We start from the raw sequence: 20959 nt of genomic DNA, 5'->3' as shown, positions 1-20959 counted from the left end.
CTAAAAAAAACAGGTAAATTCCACACATTTTAATGAATAATGACCTTTCACAAGGTCAGTGAGTTTCAACAACAGAATTTCAAAAAGCAAGTACATGTAGCCATGTGAATTCCCAGATATAATCCAATAGTATTTAAATCCATAAGACACTAACCATTCATCCTCTCAAGTTACTCAGGAGCTCATGCCTCAAAAACTGGACTGTAGAGAGGTCACATAGATTGCTCACTGACACAATCAAATCTCCTATTGCTCTGCCAGTGGTTTCCTGGTGCTTTCATCAAAATGAGACGCCTCCACTAGAATTCTTCATCTCCACAGCTAACTTCTGTGCTGTTTCCCAAGTTTCTCTGACAACAGAAATAGCTGCTGCTTAGCAGGACATCTAACAAGAAAAGACTCAAGAACACTTCAAAAAAGCATTACTAGCAGAGGCTTCCACTCTATGGGGAAGTAGTGGCAGAACAGGCAAAGGTGGGAAACAGGAAAAGTTCCCTGTTCTAACAGAAGCAGTTAAAATGCAGGCATTTTGTCTCACTCATTTATTTTGATGGACATTTACAGATGCAGCATGTAAGAGAATATCCCAAGTTGGAAGGGACCTACAGGAAGCACAAGGATCATCAAGTCCAACTCCTGGATCCACACAGGACCACTCAAAAATCAGACCATATGTCTGAGCATCATCCAAATGCTTCCTGAACTCCAACAGGCTCAGTGCCATGATCACCTTCCTGGGGAGCCTGTCCCAGTGCCCGACCACCCTTTGGGTGCAGAACCTTTTCCTAACACCCAGCCTGACCCTCCCCTGTCCCAGCTCCATGCCATTCCCTCAGGTCTGTGATACTTTTACTCAGCTGAGCAGCTATGCTCTACCATGGCCACTCTCTCACTCCACCTCCTCAAAGGGAAAGGGTATATTCCCATATACGATTGAAAGGGCTCAAGGGTTGAGATAAGGACAGGAAGATCACTCAACAGTTATTGTCAGGGGCAAAACAGACTCAGCATAAGCTAGATTAACGTAATTTATTACCTATTACTAACAAACTAGAGTAGTGACTCAAAAAAAAAAAAAAAAGAAAAAAAAACACCTTCCTTCCAGATCTACCCTCTCCTACGCCCTCCTTGAGCAGCACAGCGGAATGGTGGCTGCGGTCAGTCCCTGACACTTCGTCTCCGCCACTCCTTCACGCTCCCTCTCTGCCCCTGCTCCCCGTGGGTTCCCTCCCACGGGATGCCGTCCTTCCTGAACTGAGCCTGCGGGGGCTGCCCACAGGCAGCAGCTCTTCAAGCACTGCTCCCACATGGCTCCGTACCACGGGGTCCATCCCCCAGGAGCAAACTGCTCCAGCACGGGTCCCCCACGGGTGGGCGGCAGCTCCCCCCTGACCCCTGCTCCTGCGTGGGCTCCTCTCCACGGGCTGCAGCTCCGGCCCGGGGCCTGCTCCTGCGGGGGCTCTCCATGGGCCGCAGCCTCCTCCAGGCCACATCCACCTGCTCCACCGGGGGCTCCTCCACGGGGGGGCTGCAGCGTGGAGATCTGCTCCGTGTGGGACCCATGGGCTGCAGGGGGACAGCCTGCTCCACCTGGGGCCTCTCCACAGGCTGCAGGGGAACTGCTGCTGCGTGCCTGGAGCACCTCCTGCCCTCCTGCTGCACTGACCTTGGGGGCTGCAGGGCTGGCTCTCACTCCTCTCTCCCAGCTGCTTTTGTGCAGCAGGTTATTTTCCTTTTCTTCAATCTGCTCTCACAGAGGTGCAAACAACATCGCTTCTTGGCTTGGCTCTGGCCAGCGGCAGGTCCCTTTTGGAGCCACCTGTAACTGGCCCTCATCTAACATGGGGCAGCCGCTGGATTTTTCTCACAGAGGCCACCCCTGCAGCCCCCTGCTACCAAAACCCTGACAGATAAACCCAATACAGGGTCCTGTTGCTGTCCCCAGAGAGCAGAGCTCAGCACCTGCCCCTCAACTCCTCTTCTGAGGGAGCTGCAGGCCGCCATGAGGCCTCCCCCTCAGCCTCCTCTGCTCTGGGATGAACAAACCAAGGGACCTCAGCTGCTCCCCACATCTTCCCCTCTAGACCCTTCACCATCTTCACAGCACTGCTTTGAACACTCTCTAATACTTTTATGCCCTTCTTACACTGTGGCACGCAAAACTGCACGCAGTACTCAAGATGAGGCCACACCAGCACAGAGCAGAGCAGGACAGTCCCTTCCCTCGACCAGCTAGCAATGCCGTGCCTGATGCACCCCAGGGCACAGTTGGCCCTCCTGGCTGCCCCAGCACACTGCTGGCTCATGTTCAACTTGCCACCAACAAGAACTCCGGGTCCCTCTCTGTGGGGCTGCTCTCCAGTCTCTTGTTCCCCAGTCTGTACACACAACCAGGCTTGCCCTGTCCCAGGTACAGAATTCAGCACTTGCTGTTGTTAAACTTTATATTGTTGTTGACTGCGCAGCCCCCTAATTTGTCAAGATCTCTCTGAAAGGCCTCCCTACCCTGGGGGAATCAATAGTTCTTCCCTATTTAGTGTCATCTGCAAACTTAGTGTACTTTCAATTCCTACATCCAAGTCATTTATGAAAACATTGAAGAGAACTGACCCCATAATGGAGCCCTGCAGAATACCACCAATGACTGGCTGCCAGCCTGATGTCACCCCATTTACTATAACCCTTTTAGCCTGACCCATAAGGCAATTGTTCACCTACAACAATACATATTTGTCTAGCTGTATGTCTATCTAAGAGCCAACCTAAGTTGTGCAATCCTTCTCAGACTGGAGAAGAGTGGGAAAGGAGGAGTTCATATACTGATCTTTGCTTTGTCCTTTTTGCAGCAGGTCAGAAGATGCAAAAAACATGCAGCTCCTGGTGCTGTTATCATGGTACGTAGGACTCTTTCAAACCTTAAGACCAATCTCAGGTTCTTCTCAATTTGCATTCTGGTTTCATAATGTCTAAAGCCCTGACAGGTAGCTATCCTCTGAAACCTAGTGATTAACTTTATCTTTGTTGGCCTGACACCATCATATTACCTGTGTTAGAAAACAAAGTAGTGAAGACTCACAATAAGCTTTGAGAGCTGGCACATCTTCCATGCATGCTTGAGCCTCAAACCCTGTTCCCTCCAGTACCCAGACTGTGATTATCTCACCCCTATGCAGACTTTACAGCAGAAAAGCTGTCACTGGAGCAAAACTCTTGCCACGATTCCACAATAAATAAACAAACTCAAGTTAGAACAGGTCAAAGGAAGAGATATGCTGCAAGAAGACAGACAATATCCAACCCAGTATATTCACCTACAGAAAAAAAAAAATCCTTGCCAAAAATGTCTGAACTGGCAGAGCAAGCTTATACCAGATCTCTATGAGGGAGAAGCATTTCTGCTCTGCTCTAATAAGCACCAAAGCCAGATCTACTCTATCATCATATGGTGGCCTAAGGATCTCTGAAGACAAAACTTTAGTCAGGAGAAACATACTCACCTCTTCAGCTCAGCAATGAGCAAAGCTGTGCAGGGAACACCCAGAGTCATTAGTGAGATGTTGTTGATGGCAGGCTTAATGAAGGCAAGGCAGGTAGTAACTCCAGACAGGACACCCACAGCAGCTTTAAACCTGCTCCTGAAGAGGTTTTTTTTGGGGGGGGTGGGGGAGAGAAAGTGTTTTTAATTCCAAGCTTTTAATTAGTAAAACTAGAAATCTTAGTATGACTCTAGCAGTGTAACAAAACTTAGGTTTCTTTAGGTGTGTTCAGAAAGTGCAATGACTGTGCATACGGTGCATGTGGATCCTGCACTGGCTTGTATGCATACAGCGTTAATGATATAGATAAACCTTTTCCTGACTAGTCTTTTGAAGCAGCCATGTACATGTATACACACACATGCATGCACAGAGACTCACATTAATCACTGGTTTCAAAATACTAAGGTCCCACTCCCATTTTCCCTCTCACACAAGAAGTCAAGAACAAGACAGTCTCTGCACCAGCACGGTACTTCCTCAAAGCAGTCTTGTGTTATCCTTCTTCATGCTTTCAACATTGATTTTTAGGATTATTTTTTATTATTATTATTACTAATGTCCCAGCTTCTAGAGACAGGTTGCAGTCCGTTTGGTATATTCTTAGCATAAACGAAATCACAGTTGGGCCACGTATAGACAGCCTGACAACTTTGAAATTAAACATATATTAATTGCTTAAACTTCAAATTTGGAATTTAAACAACCCATTTCTAGACTGTGGCAGGACTATGGCAGATAGAGGTTCATCATGCTGCCCCTGAACTACAGTCCCACAGCTGTATCAGACTAGTTGATTTGAAGGATGGCTCTTCTCTCCTTAGTTCTAAGTTTCAAGTAGGGTCTCAGCATATTTGTACAGCACCATTCCCTGGCCACCAGTGTCATCACCCTCATGTTCACCAAGCTCATTACATGTACATTTTGCTTTAAAGATTTTCTTTTTACTGTAAGGCAAAAAGTTACTTAAGTAGGAAGTTTTTATCTGATGTAAGTGCCTTAATGACTGAAGACACCACAAATCAGTTGTGGTAGATGGTAACATTTTCAATATTAAAAATCTGAGTGCGATGAGGATGAAGAATGTAAAGACCACAGCAGAGAACTGGTATATTTATAGAAGAATAGAGGTATCATTCTAGAAGAATAAGTTAGGCAAAGCAAAACATATAAAAATACATATGTGTGCATACGTATATGCGTGCGTGTGTGTGTGTGTATAAATCAGACCTGTTCTGGGTTAGGCTTTTTTGCCCCCCAATAAAATCTTTCCTCTGTACACTTCAGAAAGGAATCAAGACCTTAACAAGTAACCTCCCTGGCAGACTCTAGGTAGGAACTATTCTGAGAAATTTAGGATGAGAGACATCCTTCATCGCACCTCAGTATTTTTATGGGTCTGTTATAACCTGGCAGATTATTATTTACAGTTTTACCAACAAGTTCAACAGAAACAGGATTTCACCCCAGAAATGCTACTATTCCTTTTTTAAAAAGAATACAGTTTAACTTTGTGGGCAATACTACAAATCTACTAAGCAGACTAGCAGAATGTAGTGATAGATTACATACAAGAATTCCTTTAGGCTTTTGAGGAATAATTTACATGCAGTCTGAAAAAGTCTTCAAGAGACAGAACTGTCCTTTATTTGAAGTATTTGAAGTAAAAGATATTTTATCTACCAAATAACCCCAGTAAAACTTGTTTGCCTCTTAAGCTGAGGGGGTCCTGTAATAGCACTGTACACCATTAAAATAGCAATATGCAGAAGTGCTAAATTCACACTAACTTGACAAAACCATTAGACTATAGTCTATGCACTGTAATTCAACATATACTTTTCTCAGTGCAAGTTATTTTAAAGAATAGTCAATACAGGCACCAACTTTCCCTACTGACCCCTGACCCCAACAACTTCTAACTGGGTATATGTCAAGGAAAAAGAGAAGGGAAAGAACAAAAAGAAGAAGACAACAATCGTATGAGAATGCTAGAGGTAGAAGCCTTATGCCTTAGCAGTCTTCAGAGAGCAGGATATTGGTGATGTGATTCAATCCTCTCCATTACCTCAATTACTTTATGCATAGAAAAGCAATATGTACAAAGGTTACAGTATACATTTTTTGAGGGAACAAATCGTAAACAGATTCTTTAAACTGCCTATAATGCTTTTTATTTTAACTCTGCAATAAAGAAAAAAACCCTTTGCAGCGACAATAGACTTCTAAACAAACACCACGTGCAGCCTTTACTTAAAAACTACTTTTAACCACTGGCTGAGAAGTTCAGATGAAAATTAAGCTGAATTCCATAGGTTCACTCATATGTACACTCTAGGCTATATGAAAGGAAGAGAGAAAGCGGGTTTCTGTTACTTTATTTTTTAGCTGCAACAAACTAATAGTATAACAAACTAATCATACAAATGTGTCTTTCTAGAATTAAAAGGACAGGCACTTCCAGAGGCACTGGACTCCAGAATCTGAAGTTACAGGGCATAAAACCCACCATCAAGAACTATAGACTCAGGACTTCCAAAGAACAAAATAAGATGAGATATAAGCAACTGGAGGAAAATTGAGTGAGAAAAGATAATGGCAGCAGTGGTAAGGTTGGATGATCTCTCAGTGTCATGGCACGGAGGACTATGTGAAATATTTCAAGAGATAGGAATATGTACCACATTACATGATTACCTGTCATTCCGAAAAACTCTTGGTAGGTATCTCCTAGGGAACCACATGGCAAGAGCACACATCAGCACCCAGAGAATAGCCAGCTCATCCAGCATCTGGCCCAGGAAACTGAGGGTGGCATGAAAGTAAACGGATCCAATTCCTGGAAAAGTCAGGCAAAAATTACAATCAATAGTTACAGTGCTGTATAGAACGAAAGCCACTGCTCATTATCAGGACTGCATAGCAAATGGTTGATACCATTTGGTCTAGAAAAGGAAAGAAAAAAATCACCAGCTTTCCTAGAAAAGCAATCCAAATCATCAGCATCTCATAATAATTACAAAACAAACGCATTACAAAAGCAGAAGCTAAAAATGCCATATCCCTGCTAGAAAAGTAAATGCATGCAAAAAAAAAAAAAAAAGGTAGTAAAGTTAAATGCAAAAACAAAGAAAGAAATAATAAATTCAAATGCTTTTTCTGAATTTTCTCAATAGCACAAGAAAGGATAACACAAATGTGGAAAGCAGCATGTGATGACTACTCTGTGATACAAGTTTACATGTGGAAAGTAGCAAACTTCCCCACAGGGCTTTGAGTATCCCTTTACAAGTTCCCAGTGCCTTTACAACTGAAAAGGCCTAAGAATTTCCCATATACAAAATGGATAAACCTTTGGGTCTACTATTAAAATGTCTCGACACATAGCAAGATCTTTTATCCTCTCCAGTTTTGATGAGCACTCTCATTAATCTTTTATTCAACAGCATCAGAGAATGAAGGGTCAGCACTGCTCTAGAGTAAGCCCAGATACAAGTAAAAGAAGTTGTGCAAAGGAAAGACAGGAAGGGAACAGAACTAAGGTCAAAGAACCCTCCAACGTCAAACTACAAAAAGCATTTTCCTTTCAGAAACTACATGTGCCCTAGCTTCAAGCAAGTACAAGCGAACTCCTCTGCAGACGTCAGTACTGCTTTGTTTTGCAGCAACAATCATGCGCAAGCAGGAAAAACTAATTTCCTCTCAGTTCGTGCACACGCAGACAAACAGGGACTAATCAACTTACCGACCACAACTAGCAGAGTCCATATTAAATATATTCCACTGTTGAAGCAGGTTGCATATTGACGGAATAAGCACATACATATGGGTGGTAAAACAAAAAACAACACGTTGCTTATCTGGGAAAATAAAAAAGTACCACAAAGACAGAAAATTAGCAAAGATTTAATATCTACAGACTAATACATCCACAAAAATACTGTCATCCAATGATGCCCCAGCTCAACAAATTATGGCCCTCAGTTTCTGTCAAAGATGAACTGTTTTTGCAAAGCATCAATACACTTTGTTTAATTTCATTCAACTAAAAATAGCATAAAAACCACAAGCGATGTAAAGTGTGGTTAGTCACATCTTTAAATCACCTTTCCAGTCTATTCCCAGGGCAATTTTAGTGAGAATATACAAATACTTGGACTGTTGCAATTCATGAAGCCTACAACAGTAAACAGGGAACTCTAGCAAGTGAACACTCCTCTCAACTGTTGTCAAATTCAGCATGCAAAAAAGGCGGTAGTAAGTTTTATTGAAGTCTAGTCACTGAACAATAGCTATGGTCTGGCAGGTCTGAAATACCAAGTTAAGCTAAGAGTTAGAACCTTCATTTTGTAGGGTAAAGCAAGCCTGAAGTTGTAAATGTTTTTACAGTTCGTTTTTTCCTCTTGGTTCTCCATTACATAAACAATTGAATATGACTGAAACAAAGTTATAGGAAAGTGAAAAGGTAATTCAGACCACTGCTAACTGTTTTTAAATTTAATATGTAAGACTGGAACAAAGACATATTTCCTCTTGCTTACCAACAATCCAAAGCACTGTTCTTTAGTTAGAAAATACTCTACCTGTGATTACCAGGAGCTGTCACTGCAGTATCACGTGGCTCTCTTGGTAAAGGGCTGCCTGTGCTGAGGGCCAGCCATGGCCCAAGTTTAACCAAGCAGCTATGGAAAGACTGTACTGCTGCCTCACAATGGAACAGGGAGACAAGGATGAGCTCCCAAACCTTGGTTTCCTCACATTCCCCACACCTATCCCAGGCACAAGACAAAATTGTTCCCAGCAATATTCCCCTAAAATGGGCACATAAAACAACCCTGGGATAACAGCGCTCCTTTGGGACAGATCCCCTTTTCTCAGAGACTTTCAGACTTTTACTGACACTAACAAAAATCTAATGGAAAAGCATTCATGAATGGCATACAAAGAAGGTATTTGTTCATTCAGCTACTGTCCACCACTCAACACCGTCTCTGCCAGCATGAGAGCAGAGGCTGCAATGATTAAGACCAACACGTCTCATTTAACATTTGTGAGACTCATCAAATCATACTTCTAGCTGGCACTCAAAATGACAGTAACTACGGGAGCAGTTTCTCAGCACTGCCTACTTCATGCATGACACCTTCCCTCACGCTAAAGACACCTCCTCATAGACAAGCTGCATTTCCTTCAAAATTCTTGGCTAGATTTCATTCAAGTGAAATATGAAATACTTGGAAACATCTATCATGCTCAGTTTAGAGCTGTAAAATCCTACATCTTCTCTACATAAAATAAAGCTAGAGAAGCCACCAGAAAAACAGCAGGGAGAAATTTTCCTGTCAACAGAAGCCACTGTCTTGTTCTTTTGACATTTCAACAAAATCTCATCCACAGCAGCGTGTGTCCTAATGCTGCATTAAGTGCACAGGTAATTCCACTGCTACAAGCACCTGGTTGCCTGGCAGCTGGTGGCGAGGGCAAGAGAAGGCAGGGGATGGCCAGAAAGAGGATAGAAAGATATTGGATGCTTTTCTAGGCAACAGGCATGAGGCCTGCCACAAAGAGGAGAAGCCACCACGCTCCCTGCAGGTGGGCTGCCAGTCAGCCGAGGAAAACACCAGTGGCCACTGGGCTGCCCTTCTAAACCAGTGCAGGGAAAGGCGAAATCCTTCTGCCAGTTACCAGCTCCTACGGCTTGTTTTGTCACAGACGGGGCCCCTCACAGACCCACACATTTTCACAGAGGGCATTCACACTGCTCAGCTTCGGACAGCTGGCTTAGTCCGCCTGCCTCTCCGACTTCTCTAGCCTGTGGTAAACGCTGCCCACTGCTGCCAAGAAGGCCAGAGCCCTACCACTTTCTTTCAAGCTCCTTCACAAACTGTCCTCTGATGAATCCTCTCTCCCTTTCCGACAGCTGAAGAAGCAGGAAATCAGCCTCACAAACCAGACGGGAAAAAGCCGCCGGGGCACTGACTGATGAGCAGCGCCACAGACCAAGCACCTCCCCAGCAGCAATAAGAGGACTCCTCTGACAGAAATCCTTCAGCCACCAAGGTGGCAATTTCTGCCTTCGTGGTTCACAAATTAAAGTGAACAAATTGCCAGGTGGGAGGCACCTGGCAATGCCAGAGTGCAGGACACACTATATCCCTGAGGAGACAAGGTAAAGAGCAAAGAGTTATTTATAGAGAAATGTTCTAAAGCAGATTTTAAGAGGTGGATGAATCTGCTTAAGTCACGTAAAACCTACACATTCAACTGACCAGGCTTAGTCAAAGCATCTTGTATTCACGTAAAAACTACCCACCTTTTTGCAGCAGAGACCTATAGCAACATCTGGAACACAGTCATAGACCAGAATTCTGGCGTTTTACCTGCTTTTACAAGCATGGAGTGGGAGGGCTCTCCTTACTCCCTAAAAAGTGGGAAACATATACAATGACTGGTAGCAGGGATGATATAATACGAGCAAGTCCTCTGGGGACCTCAGAGTGCTCTATACATTTTCAGATTTTAGCCACAGTTAGGTCAATGAGAGGTATCAATGAGAGAAAAAATAAAATAAAAATAAAAATAAAAATAAAAATAAAAATAAAAAGATAGTTACAAAGTAAGGAGTGTGAAAGAAACACTTTTCATCTCTCCAGCTCGAACTAACCAGTGAAATAAATCAGCTTAGGTAATCACAGCATATAAAAGTTAGGCTAGAAAGTCCTTATTCTGCCTAGAAACAAGATAACAAAGGAAATACAACTACTTGCCACACCTGTAACAACGCAGGTTTACATCACTGAGTAGATAACAAAGGAATGCTTCTGCCCTACAGCAATGCTCTTCTGGCACTGAATTCCTCCTGTTCATGCTAAAGTACTGCCTGCAAATCCAGGAAGACCCCACCAACCTGGAACTTGGCCATGATTTATATTCATTACAGCGGCCACCAGGAATATTTCCTATCTTTGTAAAAGATGAAATAATTCTGGAACTGAAACTCTTTCCTAATAAGTTTACAAAAAACCATGATACTCATGTCTCTCTTTCATGCAATAGCTTAGTTCTGTTTCTTATATTCCACACGTAGTAATTTCCACAAGTTATATTCAAATCAGAGCTCTGGAACACTTCTGAAATATATAGCTTAAGTTCAGAACCAAATAGGTCCACATCAGAACTGACCTGCTGGTTTTCATTCCCTGGTATCAGCTCAGCTCCCTACAAGAACTACACCCCTAGATATAATACAACTATTAACACCATCCTTCCCAAGCAAGTGAGGCACTTATCCATTGGTCTCTGGTTTCAGAAAGTATTTTGCATATGAAATTTCTGACCTAACACATGATTGGCCTGTATGATTTGAAAATCTAAGATAATTTGATTATTTGACAATCTAAGAACAGGAGTACTGCCAATTTCCTTTGGGATCTGCACAAGGCAACAATTCAAAATTACAGTTCTGGAAAAAGGGTAAGTAGCCCATCAATAAAAGTCCATCCTCTGGCTTTATACAATTCTGGCCCTTCAGTTTTAATTTTCAGCTATCTACTTGTATGAAAGGAATATAGGACACAGGCCACAGATGGAATGCCAGAGCCCAGCTCAGATCGTGACCACATAACTTTGCTCACATCTGGACACAGTCCTGACTCGTGATGTTTTCCGCGGTCCTACCAAAGATTATTTACTATTTGGTAAGACTCCCAGCCAGTAGCTGCATCATTCGGCCACTAAGGCAACATGTAGCACTACCTCTCTGCGAGAAGGAAGCAAAAACAGACAAAGCAAATCTGCAGTGAGATTAGAGGCTTTGCATCTTCAGCTTCTCAAGAGCATGCCACTCACAAGTGCTGAAAGACTTCTGTAGTAAAAAAAATGCCGCCAGAATATAAAAATGCTTTCACACTCCTAAGACAGTTCAGTATTTTTTTGAAAAAACATTTATCTCCTTACTAGCAGGGAACAGAAGAGGAGTAAGAACACTGGAAATTTTCTCTTAAAATGGAAATTTGGCAAGAAATATGTATAATATGCACAACTGAATGCAACAAACTGAACTGCAAAGTATGAGTTTCACTGGTAACAGAAAAATGTTACAGTTTTCAGGTGTTTAAAACACAAATGATACTTTTTTTTTTTTTTTTTTTGGTAATACCCCCACAAGTGGTAGCTTCTTTTGAGCATATGGAGGCAGTTGTTCATGTTTTAGAGTAGGGTTACATTTCATAAGGATTTTTTTTTCTGAAATTAATAAAAAAAAAAAGCAGGTCTTCCTATAACTGTTCTTTTGAGTTATGAAATATTTCCTGGTCTCTTCACTTAGAGCGTGTAACATAAAATCACATCAGACTACTGTATGTTTTAAAAAATTGGTATGATCAATTTGTAAAAAACTTCCAAACAGCTATTCTCCCACTGATTTAATCCTGATGAGCATTTTGATTTGCTTTTTAACTAGATCACGTTAAATTTACGCAAGATGTTAAGACTGGGACCCAGAAGAATAATTAAATTGATCTTCCTAAATACGTTCCAAATAAGCTGTTCCAGTTCTGTGCTTACATGTATACTGCATGAGACCACAACTACAACTCTGACCTTAGCTGTGACAATTTAAAATGTGGATTAGCAAGGTTTTAATCTACAGCTTGAAGACACAGATACCAGATACCAGGTCTGCTGAAGAGTCCAACCTGAAACTTAAAAAGGTTTTGGGTCAGAACTGAGCCATCTCAGAAGGAATAAAATTCAGGCTCCCCTTATGGTGCCTGTCAGAGCAGGAGAAATCTTCCCTACTCCCCTGCCAGCATCCGTCTTTTCAGGATGCACTCACCCAAGCCCATTAATCCACTGTGAATCCAACAGTCTTAATTTTCAGAATCTGCAAACACAGAAGTCAGTCGATCACAGTGACTTCACTACTGAAGAGAAGTGAAATATGTTTACCCTCAACACAGCCTTTCCACCACACCCCTTCGGTGTACAGCTTGCTGGTTTGTACACAGCTGCTGCAATACGAGGGGCTTCAGGGCAAACTTTTCAGTATGTGTCTCTGCTAATCTGTCTGGAAGCTCAGTTATTCACCTGGACGTGCCTGCAGCTCCTAGCATGTTGCAAGCTTCTTTGCCACAGCTAATCAGCTCCGCACAGTCAGAAGGATATCCATCCCCCTGCATAGCTGGTCTCTGAAATGCGTCACTTTCTTCAAGAAACTTCTTGTTTACCCTGACCTTTTTCCTCCCTTTGTTTTTGGTTCTTGCATGGTGACATCAGAAACAAAGAAAGCAGACAGTTTCCCCCCACACCCTCCAACTCCTCCAGCAGCACAGACCAGACGCCACCCCGATGACTTTGGCACAGAAATATGAGAAGAAACAACAGGTTAGCAATGTGCACCGTGCACAGTGGAATTACTTGTTCTAAGCACACAGCACTCCCCGTGAGCCACACTCTAGGCATCTCTTTCTTTCCTTCGCTGTAGCGCAGCACTATCATCTGATGTGAGCGGTCACGGAAACAGCTTGAAAGGGAAGGAGAGCTGAGACAAAGATGAAATTTGGAAAAACAAACAAACAAGCAAACAAACAACAACCTCAAAGACCATTTTGATAGAAAAGTCAGACAAAGCAGAAGCCCCAGCTCCCGACCCGTGCACCCACCAGCCACCACAGAACAGAAAACCCGGAGCAACAATGCCGACACCCCATTTGCAGGGTTCCCTCCTGTTGATCTGCCGGTCGCGGAAAGGCAAGCTCCCAGGAAGCCCGGTGCATGATCTCACTCCCTGGCGGATCTATTTGCCAAACTCTCGGATAAACAAACAAGGCGCAAGGAGCGGCGCTCCCCTCCAAGATGTTCGCCACAGGGCAGCCTGGCTCCGCTGCGGGGGATAAGCTCCTGCAATCCTGGGCTGGGAGGAGAGGGTTCGGGGGTGCACCGCGGCTCATTAGAAGCAGCACTAATTACATTACTGCCCCTGACCCGCCACTGCCGAGCGACCCACATCCCTGCAAAGGCGGTACCAGCCGCCGGCAGCCGGCGGGGCGGCACGGCGTGAGGAGGAGAGCCGGCTGCGTGCCGGACCCACACGCTGCCCCTCGGTCCCCGGAGCCCCCCCCCGGCCGCGCACCGTGTTGTAGAACTCGGCGATGGCGGGCACGATGGTGTAGTTGTCCTCGCACCAGTCCACCTCCGAGCTGCCGGCCCGCAGCTGGTCCCACCACAACAGCGTGCCCATGGCTCCCCGCCGCGGCACGGCGAGGCGGCCCCCCCGCCTCCTCCTCCTGCTCTGTCGCCTCCTCCTCCTCCTCTATCGCCTCCTCCTCCTCCTCTATCGCCTCCTCCTCCTCTATCTGCTCCTCCTCCCGACCCGCTTCCCCGGCCGCGCCCCCCCCCCCGCCCCCCGCGGCCTGCGGCGCCCCGGGCTCGCGTGAGGTTTGGCCGGGCCGCGTCCCCCCCGCCCCGCCGCGTGCCCCCGGGGTCGGCTCTCCGGGCGGGGGCCGGGCTGCCTGCCCCCACGGGGCTCCGGGAGCGATTCTGTCCTGCTTCCTCGCCGGCTCCGAGGGGCCTGTTCCTCAGTGTACGTAGCCCGCCCGACCGCCTGCCTTCCTGCTCTCACCCCTCCTTCCTTCGTATGCACTGAAAATGTGTTCGAAAACAGCTGGCGGCTCCTCGTGTTCCCCTGTACAGGCAACGCAGGGGGCAGGGTGCTGCGTTCACCCCGCTTTGCACGTGTACTGACTTTTACACGAGCTATAAACAGGTGTATTGAAGAGGGAGCCAGCTGGGTGCGCATTTCATCCTCCGTGAAATATAAAGGCTTAGGTTATATTTTTACTTCACCAATCACCTTCCTGAGAAAGGTCACTTCCAGGTAGTCTGCATTCTTTACTTACGCAGGAGGTGAAACACCTCACACACGGAGGTGGCTGATGGAGGCACACTTCCAGCTGACCGTCTGTCCGTCCCTCTGTTCTCCCAGCAGTTACGGACAGCACAGCAGAAGAGAACAAACCTCTGCTACCAACTGCTGCCATTGAAAGCCACAAGTTCCACCATGCAAAGACTCCTGGAACCAGGGCAACGTTTACCAAGACCTCTGTTGTCATTCGAGGAAAGTTTACCTGAGCGGAAGCTACTCGATTTACAGAAACACCTGCTCTTCTCCTCCGGAACTGTGGAACAACGCGAGTGCAAACAATAGTGGCACTTTGTGCTTCAACAATGTCAACTGCAGATACGTTCAGTTCTAGCATGGATATATAGCCAGGAGTCTCTACGACGCCATTGTTTGTCTTTAAGTGAAAGAGGCAATTTTTCTTACTTCAAGTAGAACTGGAAGGAACAGCCTTACTAAAGAGTCGGTGCAAAGCTTTTGAGAAACTTTGTGCAAACTTTAACCCCGATCCCCAAGCTAATCATATGACATAGATGCAGGCAGGATTTTCCTCTGACGGTTTATTAGAACGCTTCTCAGGTTCCTCACACAGCGTGAGGAGCTGGGGGCTGGCCTCTTCGCACACGTAACCAGCGATAGGACTGGAGGGAATGGCCCCAAGTTGCACCAGGGGAAGTTCAGGTTGGAAATGAGGAGACATTTCTTCTCAGGAAGGGCAGCCAGGCATTGGGACGGGCTGCCCAGGGGGGTGGTGGAGTCGCCGTCCCTGGGGGTGTTCAAGGAGAGGTTGGACCTGGCGCTTGGGGACACGGCTTGCGACGCCCACATCGGCCTCGACCCAGCGGCACCACCGAGCGCGGGTCCGCCGGGAGGCACAGACAGGCCGGAAGCTGCCTCCTGCGCTGCCAGCTCCTCTTTGCCCCGCCCCCTTGAGGGCGAACCCCCGCCCGCCATTGGCTCCCCACGGCGACGCGCGGCGCTCTCGCGAGGCTTGGCGCGTTATGTGCGGGCGGCGAGCGGAAGTGCGGCCTTTTCCGGCGGCGGCGCGGCGGGGGCAGGATGAAGGCAAGGCGGCGCGGCGGGGCGCGACGGGCCCGCACGGCACCGCGACGCAAAGGGGCTCGGCGCAGCCCGGCGGGACGCGGGCACGGCGCGATGGGCTGCGGCGGCGGGCGCGGGGCGCTGCCGGGGGCCGGATGGCGGCGGATTGCCGGCGGGGCGGGTGGGGATGGGATGGGATGGGGATGGCGGCCGCCATGGGGGCACGGCGCCGGCTGGGCTCTGGGAGGGTGCTGGGGGGTCCCCAGGCTCGGGGCTCCGCTGCGGATCATAGGAAGCTCGGGTGTTAGCCTGGGGTTAGTGTCCCTGCCTCGGAGTGCTGAAGTGTTTGGTTTAACGTTGTGTGTGTTAGGAGGGGGGCAGAGCTTCCTGCTGCTTTGGGCAGCAGCTCTCTCAGAGGTGATAGCGCTTCTGCTGCGGTAAAGGCAGTTTTCTGAATGGTTACTGGGCTGCTGCCGTGCTGATCTGATTGAGCATGGATCTGTTTGGCTCTCTGAGCAAAACATTAATAAGCTAACACTAATAAACACGTAGCTGCTTTTGGATTTTAAATGCTAAGGTAAAATGAGTACTGTGGCTAAACTTGTATGAAATGTGTTATATGAGACCTTTCAACTGAACATTATTTATTGTGTTTTCCCTTCTGTTAGCTGAACATCTCTTTCCCAGCCACTGGCTGCCAGAAGCTTATTGAAGTGGACGATGAGCGCAAGCTGAGAACATTCTATGAGAAACGGATGGCGACGGAGGTCGCAGCTGATTCTCTTGGTGAGGAGTGGAAGGTAAGGATCAGACAGGTGTGCCAGCCGTAGCCAAGTTGCTTAAGGTACAGAGCTATTCGCAATGTGCAGTTGTAACATTTTAGGGTATTTGCATGGGACTGATCTGATGGGTTTATTGAAAGCTTCTTTTAAAATACGTACTGAATTCGGTAGTTAGGCTAGCACTCTTCTTAATAAGTTAATCTTTGCTGATGTTGTCTCCTCAGGAGAAGAAATAAAAGCTATTTTGCTCTTTTTACATGTGTATTCGTAACCCAAGCTCTTGTGTTGAATGTAGATTTCTAGTTCATGATGCTTACAGGCTTTGGTTAGGTTTAGTGTTAAGAAGAAGAAAAGACAGTGATGGACAAAACTTAGTCCAACGGATCTTGCACAAAACTTGTAGTAAATAAGAATTCCTTTTTTGGATATGGGTTTGAAGAGAAGTAGAGTAAATATAGGTCATGGCTTGCAAAGATATGTTTCATGTCTGTATTAAACAAAAATGTTGAACTGTTGGTGGGGTGTTGGTTAAAGAAGCTCTTCGTGTCTGCAGTAGCAGTGACTTCTGAACCACTGGTACAGCAGCTGTCCTGAGCAGTATGTTGTCATCTCTACAGCTTTTGGAAGTAATAGAGACACGAGCAACTAAGAGGTGTATTTCTCTGTTTTCACAGGGCTATGTTGTCCGAATCAGTGGTGGCAATGACAAGCAAGGCTTCCCCATGAAGCAGGGTGTCCTCACTCATGGACGTGTCCGCCTTCTGCTCAGCAAGGGCCACTCCTGCTACCGCCCCAGGAGAACTGGAGAAAGAAAACGCAAATCCGTCCGGGGCTGCATTGTTGATGCCAACTTGAGTGTTCTGAACTTGGTCATTGTGAAAAAGGGTAAGAGCCTGGGTGAGGCAATCAAAACCTAGAAATAGGCACCAGGAGAGAGCCAGTTTGCTGGTGGCTGCAGAGTTCTGTAGAATAAAAATGTTGTCACCGTCTTAGAGTGAAAATGCATCTTGAAATTCATTCTGAGTGTTATATTGTAACTTGAAATATTTCCATTGCTGCCAGCAATACTGTTGCATTAAATCATCAAAGCGTAGTCAGGGTTGTCACTACTGGCAGGTGTACCCCAAGGATTATCTAGTATTTTGTTTCTTATGCATTTTAAACTTAGGACTGCTCACGAATTTGACAGGTGGTTAATAGATGCAGGATTAATTAGCATGTTTAAACTCATTCTCTCAAAGGTGAAAAGGATATTCCTGGGCTGACAGACACAACCGTGCCTCGTCGTCTTGGTCCCAAGAGGGCTAGCAGAATCCGCAAGCTGTTCAATCTCTCTAAGGAGGATGATGTCCGCCAGTATGTTGTGAGGAAGCCTCTGAACAAAGAGGGTAAGAACTCAGGTTTTGTAACTTTTGCCTTGCTTTCGGGCACCTCTCAGCAGAGGGGTATCAAGTTTCCTGCATTTTATACTATCGCTGTGCTGTGTGTGTTTTATGCTGTTGTAGTAGATGAAAGAGTTGACTGTCCTGGTATTAAAGCTTTGACAGCTGTCATTTGTGGATAAGAAGTTGACACTTCTGTGTTTTGCGTGTTTCCATCCCCCTCCATTTGACTCTAAATCTCTTGGCACAATTTATTTTTAAGTATTTTATATACTCTGATGTTGTTGCTGGTTCTAAGAACAATCGAAAAATAGTTCTAATAAAGTGAGGATAAATCAGGAATAGAATGTTCTTGAAATGTTTCTTAGAATCATGGAATCATTAAGGTTGGAAAAGCCCTCCAAGATCATCTGGTCCAACCATCCCCCTACCACCAATGTCACCCACTAAACCATGTCCCTAAGCACCACGTCCAACCTTTCCTTGAACACCCCCAGGGATGGTGATGCCACCACCTCCCTGGGCAACCCATTCCAACGCCTGACTGCTCTTCCTAAGAAGAAATGTCTCCTCATTTCCAACCTAAACCTCCCCTGGCACAACTTGAGGCCATTCCCTCCAGTCCTATCACTAGTTACCTGCGAGAAGAGGCTGCCCCCCAGCTCCCCACACCTTCCTTTCAGGTAGCTGTAGAGAGCAATAAGGGCTCCCCTGAGCCTCCTCTTCTTGTGACTGAAAGATTTATATCAGGCGGAGATAGAAAACAAAATACAGAGCGGATATAGGTAAGACTTTTCCCCCATGCTTTTATGACAGTCTGCAAAATGAGCTTTTCTTGGGAGGTCAGTGTTGTGCTATCTACATCTTTCTTGCGGTGTTTAATGTCTGGTTCTGTTGCATTTGATCAAACAACATGAATGGTGAGGATTTTGAAAAGAAAGATCGTGGTGAAATGCAGGCACTAAGGAAGGTTATTGGGTGAAAGACTGCAAAGTGAAATTTTCTCCATCATAGGAACTATACTGTCCACTAAAGAACGCGGTCCTGGTGGACTGGTGGAGACAGTTGCTTGTCACTTGAGTAGTGAAGTTATATAGATGTGTGCATTCTTGTTTGGTTGTTAAGGACTTTGTGGATTTGTTTTCTGGAGATGAAACTTGAAAGTCTATGTAGAACTCTAAAGAGCTTTTTAAATCTGAAAATGCAGTGGCTTGGTCTGAAAGCTAAGTGATGACTTTCCACATTCATTAAATATTTTAGGACTACGGGAAATGATTTAAGACAGACCTGCTGAGAAGCAGGGAATCTTCACAAAACTGGAGGGAGTTACAAATGCATTACTTAATGTTTCATTAATGATAATCAGTTACATAGCATTAACAAAACAGTTTTAATGTCTGACAGTAACTAAATCATTTCTTGCAAAACCTGTTCCTGCTGAACTCTGTTTAAGTTACAGTGTACATAGTATGCTTGCTAAGTTAGGATCCACTTGCTGTTACAGTAATGTTCTCTTTCAAGGTAGATAGGGGAGGAGGCTTAAGGCCTCTTTGAGAGGAAGTTTGTCACTTCTACCTTTCTACTGGAAGACCTCGGTGCAGCCTTTCAATATTTAAAGGGGGTGTATTAAGAAGATGAGTAATTTTTTTTTTTTTTCAGGCAGATAGTGATAGGACAAGGGGTAATGGTTTTGAACTAAAAGAGGGGAGATGTAGATTAGATGTTAGGAGGAAATTCTTCACTGTGAAGGTGGTGAGGCAGTGGAACAGAGAAGCTGTGGATGCCCCGTCCCTGGAGGTGCTCAAGGCCAGGCTGGATGGGGCCTTGGGCAGCCTGGTCTGGTGGGAGGTGTCCCTGCCCATGGCAGGGGGGTTGGAACTGGGTGGGTTTTGGGGTCTCATCCAACTGGATGATCTTTGGGTTCCAACCTGAGCCATTCTGTGATTCTACTGACTCATAATTCTGTTTCAGGCAAGAAACCTAGGACCAAGGCTCCTAAGATCCAGCGACTGGTGACTCCTCGAGTTCTGCAACATAAGCGCAGACGTATTGCGCTGAAGAAGCAACGCACTCAGAAGAACAAGGAGGAGGCAGCAGAATATGCCAAGCTCTTGGCAAAGAGGATGAAGGTACGTGTACCCCTTGTAACTTCGCTGTTTAGAGTATCTTGCACTATGGAAACAAAAGGGATTTGATAAACCTGACAGTACACTTAAAATGGTACTGTACTTAGCTGATTTTGACTAGGAATACCTGAATGTGAATGTAAATGTTCCTGGTCAAGCATCTGTTAAGAGTTGCTTTTCATTTCTGCCAGTCCTGGAAGAGCTGAATTAATAGGTCTGGTCTGTTTGTGAGAGCTGATTTTGGAGAAAATAATGGACAGTTACGGCCTTTGACAATGATAATGTTTGTGTGGTAGCAATTTTAGTTCAAATTAATTCTAGGTTAACTAGGGTGTGCAAGCATTTGAGTGATTGCGTAGAGGAATTGGATCCAGTAGCCGGCCTGGATGGAAGGTAACTTGGCAAGAAGTTGCTTGGATGAGTTTGCACTTGTACCTAAAGCAGCAGTGACTGTAGAAGCAATACTGTTACAATGTTTAGCACAGTACTTGAATGTTTTGTGACTTCTGGACTGTAATGGAAGGTAGACAGAACTCCTGTATGTTCTGAGCTCTGCATTCGTGTTTTTTCACTGCAGTTTTGGACACCGATCTGTATTAGTTAGAGACACGTGTCTCTGTGGGTTTGGGTACTTGTAGAATTCCTTTGGTCTGGGAAGAAGGGATGCTGGATTCTGCTTTAATGACTGTAAGAGTAAGTGTTTTGATAGCATCTGACACCAAGATTACTTACTTCATGCTGCTTTGCTTTTCAGGAGGCCAAGGAAAAGCGCCAGGAGCAGATTGCTAAGCGGCGCCGGCTTTCTTCATTGAGAGCTTCTACATCTAAATCTGAGTCAAGTCAGAAGTAAAGATATATGTGATACTAAAAATAAACCCTTTTTGTGGTTGAATTTAACTGTGAGAGTCATGTGCATGTTGTTCCCGGCTATATCTTAGAAGGAATAATAGTCCAGGCTAACTGCATCACCCAGACCTAAATGGAACCACGATCCTTAGTCTTGAATCTGTTCTCTTTTGAGAACTTGGAATGCCTATTCATGCTTTTTATGAAAAATTCCAGTTTGTAATAACTTTGTACATGCATCCTGATTCTTAGAAGCAGAATTTACCGGAAACAGCAATATCCTGTGTTTTGGTTGAGTAGTGGTTCATTTTTTTTCAGTCTTAAGTACAGGGCAGTGTTTCCAGAT

The 20959-nt window shown here is 45.4% G+C and overlaps 2 protein-coding genes across 11 annotated transcripts in view; one reads left to right on the top strand and one right to left on the bottom strand.

The window, feature by feature from the left end:
* The window catches only part of ACER2 (alkaline ceramidase 2), a 39859-nt gene extending 25970 nt beyond the window's left edge, over positions 1 to 13889 (bottom strand). For 2 of the 10 annotated variants that reach the window (XR_007709269.1, XM_050716263.1), the window contains exons 1-4: positions 13199 to 13632; positions 7282 to 7396; positions 6234 to 6375; positions 3498 to 3635 (exon numbers count right to left, since the gene is read on the bottom strand). Coding sequence is in view for 7 of the 10 variants with exons in the window: in XM_050716263.1 (XP_050572220.1) it covers positions 3498 to 3635; positions 6234 to 6375; positions 7282 to 7396; positions 13199 to 13486 (683 nt within the window). In the remaining 3 variants the exon portion in view is untranslated. Of the gene's footprint in view, positions 1 to 6; positions 351 to 3497; positions 3636 to 6233; positions 6376 to 7281; positions 7397 to 8119; positions 8141 to 13198; positions 13633 to 13668 lie in introns of those variants that run through there. The other 8 variants (XR_007709268.1, XM_050716261.1, XM_050716264.1 and 5 more) reach the window with 7 other exon arrangements.
* A 1473-nt stretch (positions 13890 to 15362) lies between these two features.
* Positions 15363 to 20664, top strand: RPS6 (ribosomal protein S6). The gene is made up of 6 exons (XM_035558607.2): positions 15363 to 15501; positions 16146 to 16277; positions 16934 to 17144; positions 17501 to 17647; positions 19613 to 19770; positions 20522 to 20664. Exons 1-6 carry the CDS (start codon positions 15496 to 15498, stop codon positions 20615 to 20617), a joined length of 750 nt encoding a protein of 249 aa, XP_035414500.1. The 5' UTR covers positions 15363 to 15495; the 3' UTR covers positions 20618 to 20664.
* The last annotated feature ends 295 nt before the right edge of the window (positions 20665 to 20959 follow it).

The sequence above is a fragment of the Cygnus atratus genome, chromosome Z (genome assembly GCF_013377495.2).
Source record: "Cygnus atratus isolate AKBS03 ecotype Queensland, Australia chromosome Z, CAtr_DNAZoo_HiC_assembly, whole genome shotgun sequence".
In the NCBI taxonomy this organism is placed as follows: Eukaryota; Metazoa; Chordata; class Aves; order Anseriformes; family Anatidae; genus Cygnus; species Cygnus atratus.
The sequence above is the reverse complement of the archived record's forward strand: the minus strand, read 5'-3'. Positions and strand labels throughout refer to the sequence as shown.

Excerpts from the sequence above, each read along its gene's own strand:
- RPS6 (XM_035558607.2), top strand. Across the intron at positions 17,145-17,500 it reads CTTGGTCATTGTGAAAAAGG|GTGAAAAGGATATTCCTGGG; the intron begins GTAAGAGCCTGG and ends ATTCTCTCAAAG. Across the intron at positions 17,648-19,612 it reads GAAGCCTCTGAACAAAGAGG|GCAAGAAACCTAGGACCAAG; the intron begins GTAAGAACTCAG and ends ATTCTGTTTCAG.